Consider the following 13,534-nt stretch of genomic DNA (forward strand, 5'->3'; position numbering starts at 1 on the left):
GCCACTATTATTACAATTAAAAACAAAAATCATTTGTGTATTAAATACAGACAATTTAATTATTGTACTTTCTTTTGTGCAATAACTAAGATTAAGATAGAGATATATATCATAAAAAGAAAACCAATCAGCCCAGTTTTGAAAACCCATTTTGGACCTATTCTGTGTAATTAAAATAAAATTCAGTCACTTCATCGAAATATGATCACTTAATCATAATTAGATTAATTACTAATTTTTGAAGTATTCGATATGAATACCTGAAAGTAATTTTAAATCTATCACATATTTTTAATGATCGCATACTTTTCATTTCATAAATTTAGAATTTAAAATTTTGTATTACATATAATATTATCCATTTGATTCATTATCTAAAACTCTCTAATCTATTAAAATTTATGATTAATTTTTAAAAAAATTTTATAAAATTATTGATTACACTGTATTTTGATTAAAATATTTGATTTATTCAAAAAAAATTAATAAATATTTATCTGATTCTGAATTGATAAATCAATTAATTAATTCTGAATGTTATCTTAGGCTACATGCCTACATCTAAGCCAAGTAGGGATGGCAGCGGGTTGGATCGGTTCGGATATTTGAGATATCCAAATCCAAATCCAAATTATTTTTAAAATCCAAATCCAATCGGGTTTCATATATCAAATCCAAATCCACGGGTTTCGGATCGGGTTCGGGTTTATTCGGGTTTATCCAAAACCTGAATTCCGAAATTTATATGGTATTGTAAAAATATTATTTTTGATTTTTTCGCCCTTAAATTTCATTATATTTAAAACTAAACTACTTAAATAATAAAGTATTACACATTAATAAAATCTTGAACCGTATTTAATAATTTCTAAACACAAATCTTCACTGTATGGAATATTATCTTTAGCAAAAAAAAAAAAAGAAATTTTAAAGTAACTAATTAGTTAAACAAAAAAAGTCACTATAACCCAATAATATACACATTCACACTCTACCGATATATATATATATAAACAAAATTTAATAGATTTAAAATTGAAAATAAATATATTAGTATGCATATACATATACACACACATATATATATATATATATATATGGAATTTTTTTTTCGGGTTTCGGGTTTGGATCGAATTTGGATTTCGGGTCGGGTTTCGATACGGAATACCTAGTATCCAAATCCAAATCCAAACTCGAAAAATCAAATCCAAATCCAAATCCAAAATATCGGGTTCAGTAAGATCCATTCGGATCGAAACGATCGAGTATCCATTCGGATCGATTTTTTCTGTCATCCCTAAAGCCAAGGCAGGTGGTTGTTGGAGGATTCTATAGATTAGATGCAGCACTATAGTAGTATATAAATACAGGGAGCAGAGTGTAAATATATACAAGTACATTTTATTACATCCTCCGCAAAACTCGTATCTAACTGTTTCATAATCTCACTTCAGTCTTCAGACACACTCTCTCTCTGACACCCTCTCTCTCTCTGCACACATTTTACATTTCTCTCTCTTTAGCCTAAGCAGAAGCCATTAATTATACAAGGCTCCTGTTATTCCGGTGAATACTACTGTGCTTTCCTGACCCATTTGGTTTCCGGCAAATCTCCGGTCATTTTTACCTCCGGAATGTCATTTTCCGGCAAGATAACTGTTGCAGTACTGTTATTGTAGCTTTCATCCAGGTGGGTGTCTTCTCTCTCTCTCTCTCCCCCCCCCCCTCCCCCTCTCCCTCTCTCCCTCCCTCCCTCTCTCTCCTTGTGTGTTGGCTTATAACATCTAGATTTGATGTAGCTCTGTATATCATGTTTTTATTTATATTATTTATATTTATATTGTTATGAATCTTTGTTAACTTGTTTTGTATTGTTTACAATCTTATTGATAATTTACTTTGTTATTTACTTGTTACAAGCTAAAGATTGAAGTCTAAGTTCTGTTGTAACCTGAACTCCCTGTCTGAGGAGATTGTCAATCCTTGATGAATAAATTTGGTCAATGGTAGTATACTAGTATGATTTAGTGTCTCGAAATCGAAAATTCCCTGGGTTTATATTGTGAGGCTTCATGTGAATGTTGTGAAATCTCTGGAGTAAAAGAGTAGTTTTGCATTGGATATGTTATGCCTTTAGCACAAATCTCGTAAATTTTGCATTTGGCAGTGTTGTTTTTTGAACAATAAGCCCTTTCAAAAAATAGCACACATTTATAAGATCCATTTTTTTTTTTGGTCAACATTGTGTATCAAGTTGTACAGTGAGTGATAGTACTGAAAATACTGATTTCCTGCGGCATAAACTTGAGTTGAGAGTACTTTAGGAGAGTGTTGATTTAGGGGGTGTTTTTTATGTAATCATGTTCCATGTTCCATTGGTCCGCATCCCTTACGTCTTGCTCCTAAGATGCTGGACAATAGAAGTGTATAGACACTGAAGTTGGGATTTATCTTACCTGCTGCCATGATGGTAATTAGTATGCATTACGTTGTATATAATTCCCTATTGTGGATAAATTTTAGAGTTTAAAAAATTAAATTGTTTATCTTTTTTATAAACTTCTTTATAATTACTTATTTTGAAAATATTCAGATACGTTCTATTTTATGCTTTGCTAGATTAACCCCATTGAATTCAAGTTGTACCTATAAGTTTGTCTTCTATCGAACATACCATGAGATTAATGTTTTGATATGTTCATCCAGGTTTTGTAATGAATGGGATTCAGAATGGCGGACCTCACAATCTTGAAGAACCTTTACCAGGATGCTTCGGAAAAATGGATAACCTTTTTGATCTGACTGCAGGCATGCCAGGCAACCAGCTTCTTACAGAAAAACCTTATCGTGATGGTATATTTTATTAAATGCACATAATGTATTAAAGTTCATCTCCTTCTTCTGCAATTTAGTTCTATCCACATAATGTCAAATTAAATTATTATCTTCTCAAGTAGCCTGTTATGCGGAAGGAAATAGTTTATACTCGGGTGTTGCCTTGGGATTTAGTCAGTTATATGACACTTCTATTCTATTTTAATTTCAAATACTCTGTTATATTTTCTTCCATACTTAAAAAGGCTTTATAAAGTGCTTACTAATGACGTAGAAACTATAACAGGTTCTTCCCTGTCTAGGAGTTGTTCAGATGTGTCAGGAATAAGTCCAACCCAGGATCTTCTCGAAGATACAGAGGTGACTAACTGATCTATGTTTTTGCAATACACATGCAACTATCTAGAAACAGAAAATATGGATTAATTAGTACTTGCAGACGGGGCATGAATAAACTTTAAAAGTAATATCTCCTGGGAAGAATTACTTGTATAATTCTTTTTGGCAAAATTATATATTAGAATAGAAGCAAGCTGCTTGTAAGATATGTATAGCTCTTTGGATATTTTTTTTTTTTTAAATCGTATAAGTGTCAAGGAACTGAATTCATTGAGGTGTTTGCCTTTGATACTAGGTTGAGACATTTTTATCATCCTAATACGACTCATGTTAGTGTTGTGGTGTACAGATTATATCCAAAACGAGAAGAACATCTTTAAATAAGAAATCAAGAAGAACACCCATAAAGATGCTCATAGCTGAAGAAATGTCAAAAGAAATGATTTCTACAGAAAGCCCGACCAATGTAGTTGCCAGGTTAATGGGGCTTGACGCCATTTCATGTCAGCAGCCTCATTCAGCTTCACAAAGAAGTCACTCAAGAAATTCTTCCTATTCTAACGTGCCTATGGAATATTGCCAGCAAGTACATGACTCATTCGAGACACAGAAACTACATGAGATTCATCCATATCCAGTTCACAATAATTTTAAAGATGTTTATGAGATATGGCAGTCACACGACATCTGTGTTAAAGATAAATCGTCTCAAAGAGAGAGGTTCAGTGGAAGTGCAAGTGAGAAAAAGATGGCTCTCATTCGTCAAAAATTCGCAGATTTGAAGCGTCTTGCTTCAGATGAAAAGCTTCGCCAAACCAAACAGTTCCAAGATGCATTAGAAGTATTAAGTTCGAACAATGATTTATTCCTTAGATTTCTTCAGGAACCAAATTCTATGTTCTCCAAGCAACTGTGTGACCTACATACCATCGCTCCGTCTCCTAGTACAAAACGTATTACTGTTCTTAGACCTGCTAAGATGGTGGATGGTAACAAATTTACTGGACTACAGAAGCAGTTTCAAGTGAAGAAAACTTCCCAGACTGAACAGGTCCGTAGCCGGGACAAAAGAACTTGTGGATTTTCCAGTCCAACAAACTGTAAAGCTGAGGATAGTCATATTCAAACAACACGAATAGTGGTACTAAAACCTAGTCTTGCAAAGTCCCGTGATCTTAAGACTGTTGTTTTGCCACATTCCTCGTTTCCAAGTGCATTAAGTACAAAAGATGATCAAGGAGAGCATGAGAATAATGATGCACGTGAATCCAGTGTAGGAAAGGAGATCACACGGAAAGTGTGTGAAAATTTTGGTGGACATAGTAGGGATGGGACCTTGCGTGCTCCTATGCTTTCCAATGGTTATAGCTATATGGGTGATGGAAAATCATTCCACAGTTCGGAGAATGAATATGCTGTGGAAAATCTTAGTGATCCTGAACTTATGTCTCAGGCTTCTAGGCATTCTTGGGATTACAAAAACAGGTCTGACAGCCCCTATTCTCTATCCTTCAACCGTGCATCTTATTCACCTGAGTCATCAGTTTGCCGAGAAGCCAAAAAACGACTATCTGAAAGGTGGACTATGATGGCAGCTAGTGGAAATTGTCAAGAAAAGGGACATATGCGGAAAAGCTCTAGTACTTTGGGGGATATGCTTGCTATATCAGATATGAAAAAATTACTGAGACCAGAGGGAGATTCTAGTCATAAACAAGAGGCTAGAGCATCCACGTCATGCTTATGTACTAATTTAAGTGACAATGATAGTTGCAATGCTACTGCCAGGAACTTTTTGAGGTCAAAATCTCTTCCTGTATCTTCTACTATTGATGGTTCAAGGCTTGGTTTAGAAGTTTCCAATCCAAAGATGGAGAAAAATGAAATCATGAAGGAGGTGCCAAAGGCAAGAGCCGTGAAACTAAAATTAAAGCAAAGAGTTTCGAGCTTGTTTTTCTCAAGACACAAAAAGTATGGTAAAGAAGAATCAAGCCAACCCAGTTCCGTAAGTGACCATGGATGTAATCCCAGCACTGAGGCACCTGAACATAGTAATGACATAGCATCATCAAGCAAAGTGCCTTCTTTAGATTTATCAAGCATGGAACCTATACTGGAGACAAGTCCTACTAAGGTAAGGTATCTTTATTATACAGTCTGACTGCATGCCTTAGGTCTTATTTATATCTTGATATTACTGCATGTATATGTCCTTTGTTTCCAAAGTTGAGAATTGATATTTATTGTCACTGCATAAGAGATCTGTATGGACATATCCTTGTAAATACAATTGCCTTTTTTGTTCAAGTATTATATTGTCATTGGTTACATTGTTAGCCTGTCCCCAAGGTTGACAATATCGTTAAACATGCATTCTCTGTATTATGCAGGCTGTATTTTCAGTATTAAAGTCTTCTGCAAATGAAAATTTTAATGAGAACCAGGAGCAACCAAGTCCAATTTCTGTCTTGGAACCTTCTTTTGATGAGAATGATCATGGCATACCTGAGTTTTATAACAATTTAAAGCCAGTTGGAAATGGTAAGAAGTTAATATCGGTACACTGTTGAAGATCCTTGTACTTTATTCTTCGACTGCTGTTTGTTTACTTTGCTTATTTCCATTAAACAGGGACAAGAGAGTGTTCTTCCCATCTTACTAAATCAAATCTGATTGACAAATCCCCGCCAATAGGATCCATTGCTCGGACTCTTTCATGGGATGATTCTTGTACAGAAACGACTACTCCATTTTCAATGAACATGACTGCATTTCCCATATGTGCAGATAAAGAAAGACAAGAATGGTTTTTTTTAGTTCAGACACTACTATCCGCAGCTGGCTTTGACAATGTGGAGCAACCTGATACACATTTTCCGCGATGGCATTCCCATGATAGCCCTTTAGACCTATCACTAAGAGACCAATACTTAGACCTCAATGACAAGGAGGTACAGCATGAGGCTAAGCTAAGGCAAAGGAGATCAATCCAAAAGCTCGTGTTTGATTGTGTAAATGCTGCTTTGAAAAATCTAGCTGTCTACGAGTCAACTACAGGGAAAAAAGGAGTATCATGTAATAGGTCCAATGCTAGCCTTAAAGATCATGCATCATCCACAATGGTGGAAATTGTATGGTCCCAGATCGAGGAATGGTTTTCCGATGAGATGAAATGTGTTCCCGGTTATTTTGGAGACAACAGGTTGGTTGTGGAAATGGTGGCAAGGAAGGAGGTAGCAGGAAAGGGTTGGCTTGAACATTTGGCAGTAGATATGGAAGATTTAAGGAAAGAAATTGAAAACAAGCTGCTGGAAGAGCTTGTGCAAGAGGCTGTGGAAGACTTGACAGTTTTACTATGAGGAGGCTCCTTTTTTAGCTTATAAATTGTAAGTTCCACTCAGTTTAGAACAATATTATTGTGTAATGCTAGGTTTTTCAAATATGCTTCTGTCCAAGATTACCAATACGAAGAATGAAACGAACTTAGTATGATATGTCAAGTTAAAAAAAATTGAGCAAATTGGTAAAAAAAAAATAAAAAAATCATCAACTGTATCATAATAGTTTCTAACTGTAACAAAATTAACTTGTTAATGCCATTAATCAATCATATTTTGTGCCTACTGGAACACATAGTTGAATTTTGAAAAGGTAAATTTATGGCAACTATATGACAAGTGAATAAAACAATCAAAAATTTAATTATAAGTTCCGTTTTCACACATTAAACAAATCCGAAATTAGAGATGGCAAAAAATATTGATTTGGTCTTACCCAAATATAAGATATACACGAGAAAACTTTCGGGTCCAATTCGTGAATTTAAATTTTTTAAATATAAATTTTATATATTTGGATTTATTATTTAGAATGACATAACTAAAAATTCCCAAAAATCTTACTAGATCCGCCGCTGATTTGATATATAAGATATATCTGCATTATTGAAATGATTATAAAGTTGTCTAATCTTATCCAGAATGAGAATTTTTAAGATGGTGTCTTTTTCCAAGAGAGAAGTAATGCTTGCAGCATTCTCTGGACCAGACAATCAAGTTCACTATTGATTATGAACACGGGAGGTTGATGCCTTGACAATGAGTTGATGTCAAGTAGGTGCATGCAAATTAAAGCAGAAGCTGCCAGAAACTGCAGTTGCTGAGTTTTACAGGATTCAATCCTCTCTTGTACAGATGGTAATTACTGAAGTAAAACTTTAAAAAACTTTAAACTTGCTTGATATATGATAATTGGTGAGTGAAATGGATCATCTGACTCTTATTATTACAAAATCAGGACATTTTATTTTTTTTAATTAGTTTTTCCATATCTGGGAGTAACGCATAAAATCATCTCCGACGCCAACAAAGTCTGGTGTAGTTTGGCCCTCTTACGGGAGGTCAAGGGTTTGACTCATTAAACCTGTAAGACATTCTATAATATGTGTTAAACCCATATTTGCCATATTTGATGGTATTTGCTATAGTGATTAGTTATATTTGAAAAATAATATATTAATAATATTTTAGAATCTCATGAATAAACTATATCGCTTCATTACGATAATAATTATGTGGAATATTCTTATAGATTTGTTACAAGGTTGACTACATTCATTGTACCATTGGAATTGAATTTTTCTTAATACAATCTCAATATATTTTACTTATAATATATATTAAAAAAATTTAGTTAAAGATTCTTCGTGATTGAAGATGCTCTAAGACAGAAAGAAAACGCCAAATAAAAACCACACATAACTTGTGTTATCATATCAGAAGGGATTCTGAGGTAGAAGACACAGAAATTGGTGGGGAAATAAAACAAAAAGAATATTCTCAGCAGAACGAATTTTAATAAAATTCATGATATTTGACTAACACTTAAGAATCACATCAAGCTGAAAACTGAAGCACAACCCCGTGACTCGTTTTGTACTTGGGCTTTGCCTCTACTCGAGTTTTCAACAAATGCAGCCTACAAATATGAAGTTGGGATGATAGGACAATCACTCTTCATTTAAACTTACTGAAGGAACAGCTCAGAAGACAATGACAATATGAGAAATAGCACATGCATGATAGAATAATTGCAATCTGTCTCAGTTGTTTATATTCACCTGTCACTACCACATCCAGATGGGGAGGAGGGGGTTGAATGCTTTAATTTATTACATGTTATCCTCGGGAAGATTGAAGATTAGTAAAGATTAGTAAACTAAGCACGCTAGTTTTACCCTACTGAACTGAGATTATGTTACCATGTGATGCCAGACTGCCGGGGACAAGCTGTCCAGCATCATATAGTAAAATACTCTCCCTGACAGATGAAACCATGGACAAACATAAACTACGTATATACACAACAAGCCTCTATCTCATCCTTTTCTATTGTCACACAATGTATTCCAATTACAAGCACACCAAAGGAAAAGCACGACATTTAGAAGACGTATACACGGGACTATAGAAAGATCAGACTATACGGGGTAAAGTTATTAACAGACGTCACGAGCCTTTAAAAGTAGAAACTCAAGCAAGCAGAAGCCTGAACACTCACACGAGGTTATGTTTTTAGGTCAGGAGATTTAGACACGAGAACAAAAGAGTGACTACTCATGATACAGGCGGCAGAGTTATACAGAGTTGTACGACATTGACATGTATTCGCTTGCTTTGGTTACATCCACAGAAACCTCCGGATTCAGCAAGTTCTACTTGGGATCACTCCCATTCAACCCATACTGCAGCACCAAAATGCCAAAATCAATAAAAGAAACAGATTTGTGAAACTACAATAAAATATTAATATGATGATATCAGGAAAAAAGATACAGGAGATGAGTTATAAGGGCAGGTTAAAAAAAAGTTTGCGATAGACCGGTACTTAATCTAAAAAAAGTTTAATGTTTCATGCACAGAAACAAAGAACTCTTGGTCTTCGAAAAAGTAACTAGCATGGTCTGGTCTGCACCATTCTTAATAGGTGTCTGGTGTCATCTTATTTTATTTTGAGAGCTTTGAATTAAAAAAAATAATAAAAACAAATCAGCAGACTTGAGTCATGGAAACTTGCTTTATGGAGAGAGATAATGTAATGAAATACCTTCTCCCTCATTCTTGAGCTCCATATATCTGAATCACCCTTCACTGATCCAGATGCCTGGCCGACATGTGAATTCAGAAGTGGTTCCCTAGTTCTTACCCTGACATCATAATCTCCCTCAATGTCATCCTCTACCGGCCGAGTAGAAACCATGGATCGCAGAACCAGGGAAAGAAGAAGGGACAATGCCTGAAAATTGAGAAGAAATTTTTATAATGCATTTAACATAGGTATTTACAGGTGTTAGACAATAAACAAATTTGAATGTTATTCATTATACTACGATATTACTAATTCCCCATAAGATCAAGATCTAACTCAAAACTTTTAGATTTATATAAGTGAACACCAAATCCAAGTATTTCCTTAAATATCTGAACGAATAAGAACTTACCTAAGTAGATTATAATAAATATTCTCAATTCCCAGTAGTGAATAAATTAAATAACAACATCATACTAGTTGATAATTGATTTGTCTTCTGTTCCTCATAATATAGGATGCTCGGCATCAATTCTAGGCATATATCAAAACATTTAACCTTTGTTCTTACAGGGAATTTGACGCCAAATGGGTTTCTGTATCCACACATATTATAATAGCCTTTAGTAGGTCTGCTATGGCTCTAAAATATGCGGAGCAGCTTGGGCCAGAAGGTTAGTGCTATTAGACAAGAAAAGAAACTAGTCCAAGCTAAAATGAACAAGAGTACTCGGATACCAAAGTGGGAGCAACCCTTTCCCGAATTGAATATTCCCCGTACCACACATCACTCTGACTACTGATGGTTGATAAGTTTCTTTAGAGCGCTAACTATCGTTACATATCAATACTGGTGTTGTCCAATTTGCTGAATTATTAGTTCTGACAAGTAATATAATTATGTTTTTCTATTCAATTATATTTACTACAAAAGATGAAGTACTAAACATCTATATTTTTAATTAAAAAATACTAATGAACTTTCATATGTCTATTACAAGATGCATATTTGCAGCAAAAGATATTAATCTAACAGCTAACATATATACATTGGATAGCTTCAAATCTCCAACACTTACCACTCTACTTATTTGGATATTTTTATAGTTTTTACGCAATAAACTTAACACTTGAAATGCCCAGTTTGGTTGATTTTTGCATTCAGAATAGTTTCCAAAGTGCAATAGAGACTAAAAAAATGGAGATGCATGGTCAAAAGAATCAAAAATATGCAGCCAAGTATGAGTTATTTCCCAATATTTAATTATACCGCTTTAAATATTCAAGTTACAAAACTGAATGTGTCAATGGGAACTAACAGTAGAAAACAAAGGTAGTATAACAGAAAATATGGACAACAAACCAACGCATACCTGAACTATAAGTACGGCAATGCCAACCCACTTACATATATCAGCATTGTCCTCGATGAAGTTACGAAAGTTATCCACATCTCCAGTAGGGTCATATGGAATATCCTGGAAAAAAATCATGGAATATTTTTGAAGAAAAGTATATCTAGTAATAAACATAAAATATTTTTGCATTAAATTCATACCTTCTCCCAGTGACGATCAATGGCAATAAATGCTACCAGGGCCCCTTCGAGCAGAATGAGCAAAGTAGCTAAGATAGTATACTGTGACATTGGTGTTAAAGAATAGCGCATAAAGAACAAAGTTGGATTAGAAGCATTAGTTGAGACATTAGGGTTTCCTTTTCTATCCAACAGAACATATGAAAACGAATCCCGGCGTGTAAAATTTTGCTTCTCTCTACACGTAAGCCTCAAAGGAAAAATACTATACCTAAACTATAACTTTTCAATTAAAAAAAGTTGTGTCAGTTGCTTTATTACGTCAAATGTGAGCTCAGATATACAATCAACAAACTCGAGAAGGATACGAAACAAAGGCAACATCCATTGATTACTTCAGCTGCGATATGACCGATGCATGATATGGAACACAGCACAATCCCCAATCCCATAGTTGCATATATAAACCTGCCACCATAAAACACTACCATGTTCATCTAAATTTTCTCATTCATATATTACACCAAACATCAAACAATTCCATATAAGGTCCTTAAGACGTCACAGCACTCCTTGTTACTAACAGTCTAGCACACTAAAATCTCACACGTCATTCAATAAAAAGTTGTAAGTAACTTGCTTTGAAGATTATATATACCAAAAATCAAATTAGGGACATATTTTGTGAACTTGTACGATCATCTTATACTAATCACTTACTTCAAGCAATCACCAACTCAGAACTAAACGTATTTGTCCTAATAACATTAAATTTACACAATAATTACATATGGAAATCAATTTCGCTTTCCAAAACCTAAAACTTCACAAAAACACACACATGCACATATATTCACTAAGTTCACGTGAAAATTACATTCAAAATTCAATTCAACTCTCCGAAACCTAAAGTTTTAAATACACATACACTAAAATCGGCATAAATACACTTCTTCAATCCTCTTATACTAATCACTTACATAAAAGCAATAATGAATAACAAAAAAGTTGTCCGAATAAAACACACCAAAGAATTCAAAATTCAACTCTGCAATCTAAAACCTAAAACTTCAGAAATTTACATTTGATTCACAAGAAAATCACATTCAGAATCGATAATTCACCCCAAACCTAAAACTTCATCAAGATACACAAACAAATATGCATAAATTCATCAACATAACATAACCGATCACCCGAAAAATATTTGAAAAACATTCCAACATTACAAAACCTAATCTTTATACATAAACACATGAAAACAACACAAAACAAAGTAAAAATTGTATACCAAGGAGCAGGAAGCTCCACAGAATTCAATTTCCCTCCATCAACGCCCGCGAGACTCTCTCCGAAAAGCCTCACCGGCTCGACCCGATCAAGACCCGGTAAAGATCCGAACTTTACCCGAACCCCGTCAGAATTACCCGGCGCCGGCGCAATTGGGCCCGAATTGTGATGATTCCATTGATTGAGCAAGTAAATTGAGTACAGAATCAGCGAAATTCCCGCGAATGTCTGCAGAAAATGGAGGAATTTGAGAAGGAACGAGAGGAATGAGTGGCAACAAGGGGTTCTCATTTTGGGGGAGAATCGAAAATTGGAAACCCTAGGGGCTGTTTGGCTCGATTTGGGGGAAAATATTTGTGGTTTTTGTGATTTGCATAGAATTATACTTACAACTATACTTACAAGTTAGAGTTATAGATACACGATTTTTGTGATGCTGTATGATGATGGTTTTGTAGTTATCTTTTTTCTTTTTCTGGCCAGGTGGTTTGGCTTTTTGCGATTTATTTTTTCGGGTTCGGTATTATTTTATGATGGATGATTATCCTGTTTCTTTAGCTTTTTTAGAGACGGTGTATAATTATTTTTAACGAATCGACTTCGTATAATTTTATAAAATCAAACATTATATCCGATTTATTTAGAAAAACTGTACGTAAAATTAAATGTCTCTAAACAATTTTGAAGTTTAACTATTTCATGTTCTTTTAATCTGATACATATTTTTTAAATTTAAAATCTAAAACCATTTTAATATTAATTTTATAAGTTAAAAGATTAGAACCATGAGAAAGAATTTTATTTTTTATTTTAAATATTTTTATCGCTTGAACTCCGGAGGAAGTGTGATGCGAAAAAGTTTGGTAATTTGATCGTATACCTCGGCAGCTAACATGTATACAGACCTGAATAAATTTTTAATTTGAGAAACTACCATATATGCACTTTTCTTTTGTGTAAATTGTATTTAAGAAAAAACTGCAAAACAAACTACTAATAAATATTGAAATTCGTAACCGGACACAAACATTATGATAAGTACTTTCAAAGAGGAAACTTGGGAATTGAATGTGAATGAATTTAGCTGCTACTTTATCATGTGATTGAGTATTATAAATTCATATTTGGTGTAGAAAAATATTATAATTCATGGTTAGTATTCACGTGATACACACGGCAGAAGATGTTAAAGCCGATTTTTTTCATATCATTTTATTTGTTTCTAAATTTTTTGACATGAGAATTCGGAGTAAATTAATCAATTTTTAAATTACACATAAAGTTCAAAATTTCGTATATTTACACTTGAACATAATAAAATCTTTCGGAGCCCGCACCCCGGCGCACCATGCGGTGACTCCCCATTTAAGACTCCCGCTTCCGACAGGCCCGCATTACTTGTTGGAAGACAAACCAATATCAACCAAAGAGTCCAACAAGAAGTGA

The 13,534-nt window shown here is 34.2% G+C and overlaps 2 protein-coding genes across 4 annotated transcripts; one reads left to right on the forward strand and one right to left on the reverse strand.

Annotated features, from left to right (window-relative positions):
• Positions 1 to 1,391: 1,391 nt before the first annotated feature.
• Positions 1,392 to 6,616, forward strand: LOC108215333 (uncharacterized). Of its 3 annotated transcripts, none has more exons than XM_017387788.2 (6): positions 1,392 to 1,690; positions 2,707 to 2,853; positions 3,122 to 3,195; positions 3,524 to 5,308; positions 5,565 to 5,715; positions 5,806 to 6,616. In XM_017387788.2, the coding sequence occupies exons 2-6, from the start codon at positions 2,715 to 2,717 to the stop codon at positions 6,531 to 6,533; spliced, it is 2,877 nt and encodes a 958-aa protein (XP_017243277.1). In that variant the 5' UTR covers positions 1,392 to 1,690; positions 2,707 to 2,714; the 3' UTR covers positions 6,534 to 6,616. The 3 variants fall into 3 exon arrangements, with proteins under 3 accessions (XP_017243277.1, XP_017243275.1, XP_017243278.1); XM_017387786.2 differs by having other exon boundaries at positions 1,396 to 1,690; positions 3,509 to 5,308; XM_017387789.2 differs by lacking the exons at positions 1,392 to 1,690; positions 3,122 to 3,195 and having other exon boundaries at positions 2,719 to 2,853.
• Positions 6,617 to 8,532: 1,916 nt separating this feature from the next.
• LOC108210407 (tetraspanin-18) lies at positions 8,533 to 12,588 on the reverse strand. Its single transcript, XM_017381673.2, has 6 exons — positions 12,090 to 12,588; positions 11,167 to 11,266; positions 10,820 to 10,900; positions 10,635 to 10,739; positions 9,280 to 9,468; positions 8,533 to 8,917 (listed from the first exon to the last, which is right to left on the reverse strand). Exons 1-6 carry the CDS (start codon positions 12,377 to 12,379, stop codon positions 8,888 to 8,890), a joined length of 795 nt encoding a protein of 264 aa, XP_017237162.1. The 5' UTR covers positions 12,380 to 12,588; the 3' UTR covers positions 8,533 to 8,887.
• Positions 12,589 to 13,534: the final 946 nt, after the last annotated feature.

Source organism: Daucus carota, chromosome 3, assembly GCF_001625215.2.
Source record: "Daucus carota subsp. sativus chromosome 3, DH1 v3.0, whole genome shotgun sequence".
Taxonomy (NCBI): Eukaryota; Viridiplantae; Streptophyta; class Magnoliopsida; order Apiales; family Apiaceae; genus Daucus; species Daucus carota.

What these genes read in the sequence shown, in the direction of transcription:
- LOC108215333 (XM_017387786.2), top strand. Translation starts at nt 2,715, where the DNA reads ATGAATGGGATTCAGAATGGCGGACCTCACAATCTTGAAGAACCTTTA. An exon ending in ATCTTCTCGAAGATACAGAG is followed by an intron (nt 3,196 to 3,508) that starts GTGACTAACTGA and finishes GACTCATGTTAG; the next exon opens with TGTTGTGGTGTACAGATTAT. An exon ending in TGGAGACAAGTCCTACTAAG is followed by an intron (nt 5,309 to 5,564) that starts GTAAGGTATCTT and finishes TGTATTATGCAG; the next exon opens with GCTGTATTTTCAGTATTAAA.
- LOC108210407 (XM_017381673.2), bottom strand. Translation starts at nt 12,379, where the DNA reads ATGAGAACCCCTTGTTGCCACTCATTCCTCTCGTTCCTTCTCAAATTC. An exon ending in ATGGATGTTGCCTTTGTTTC is followed by an intron (nt 10,901 to 11,166) that starts GTATCCTTCTCG and finishes CCAATGTCACAG; the next exon opens with TATACTATCTTAGCTACTTT. An exon ending in GCTCAAGAATGAGGGAGAAG is followed by an intron (nt 8,918 to 9,279) that starts GTATTTCATTAC and finishes TTGGTGCTGCAG; the next exon opens with TATGGGTTGAATGGGAGTGA.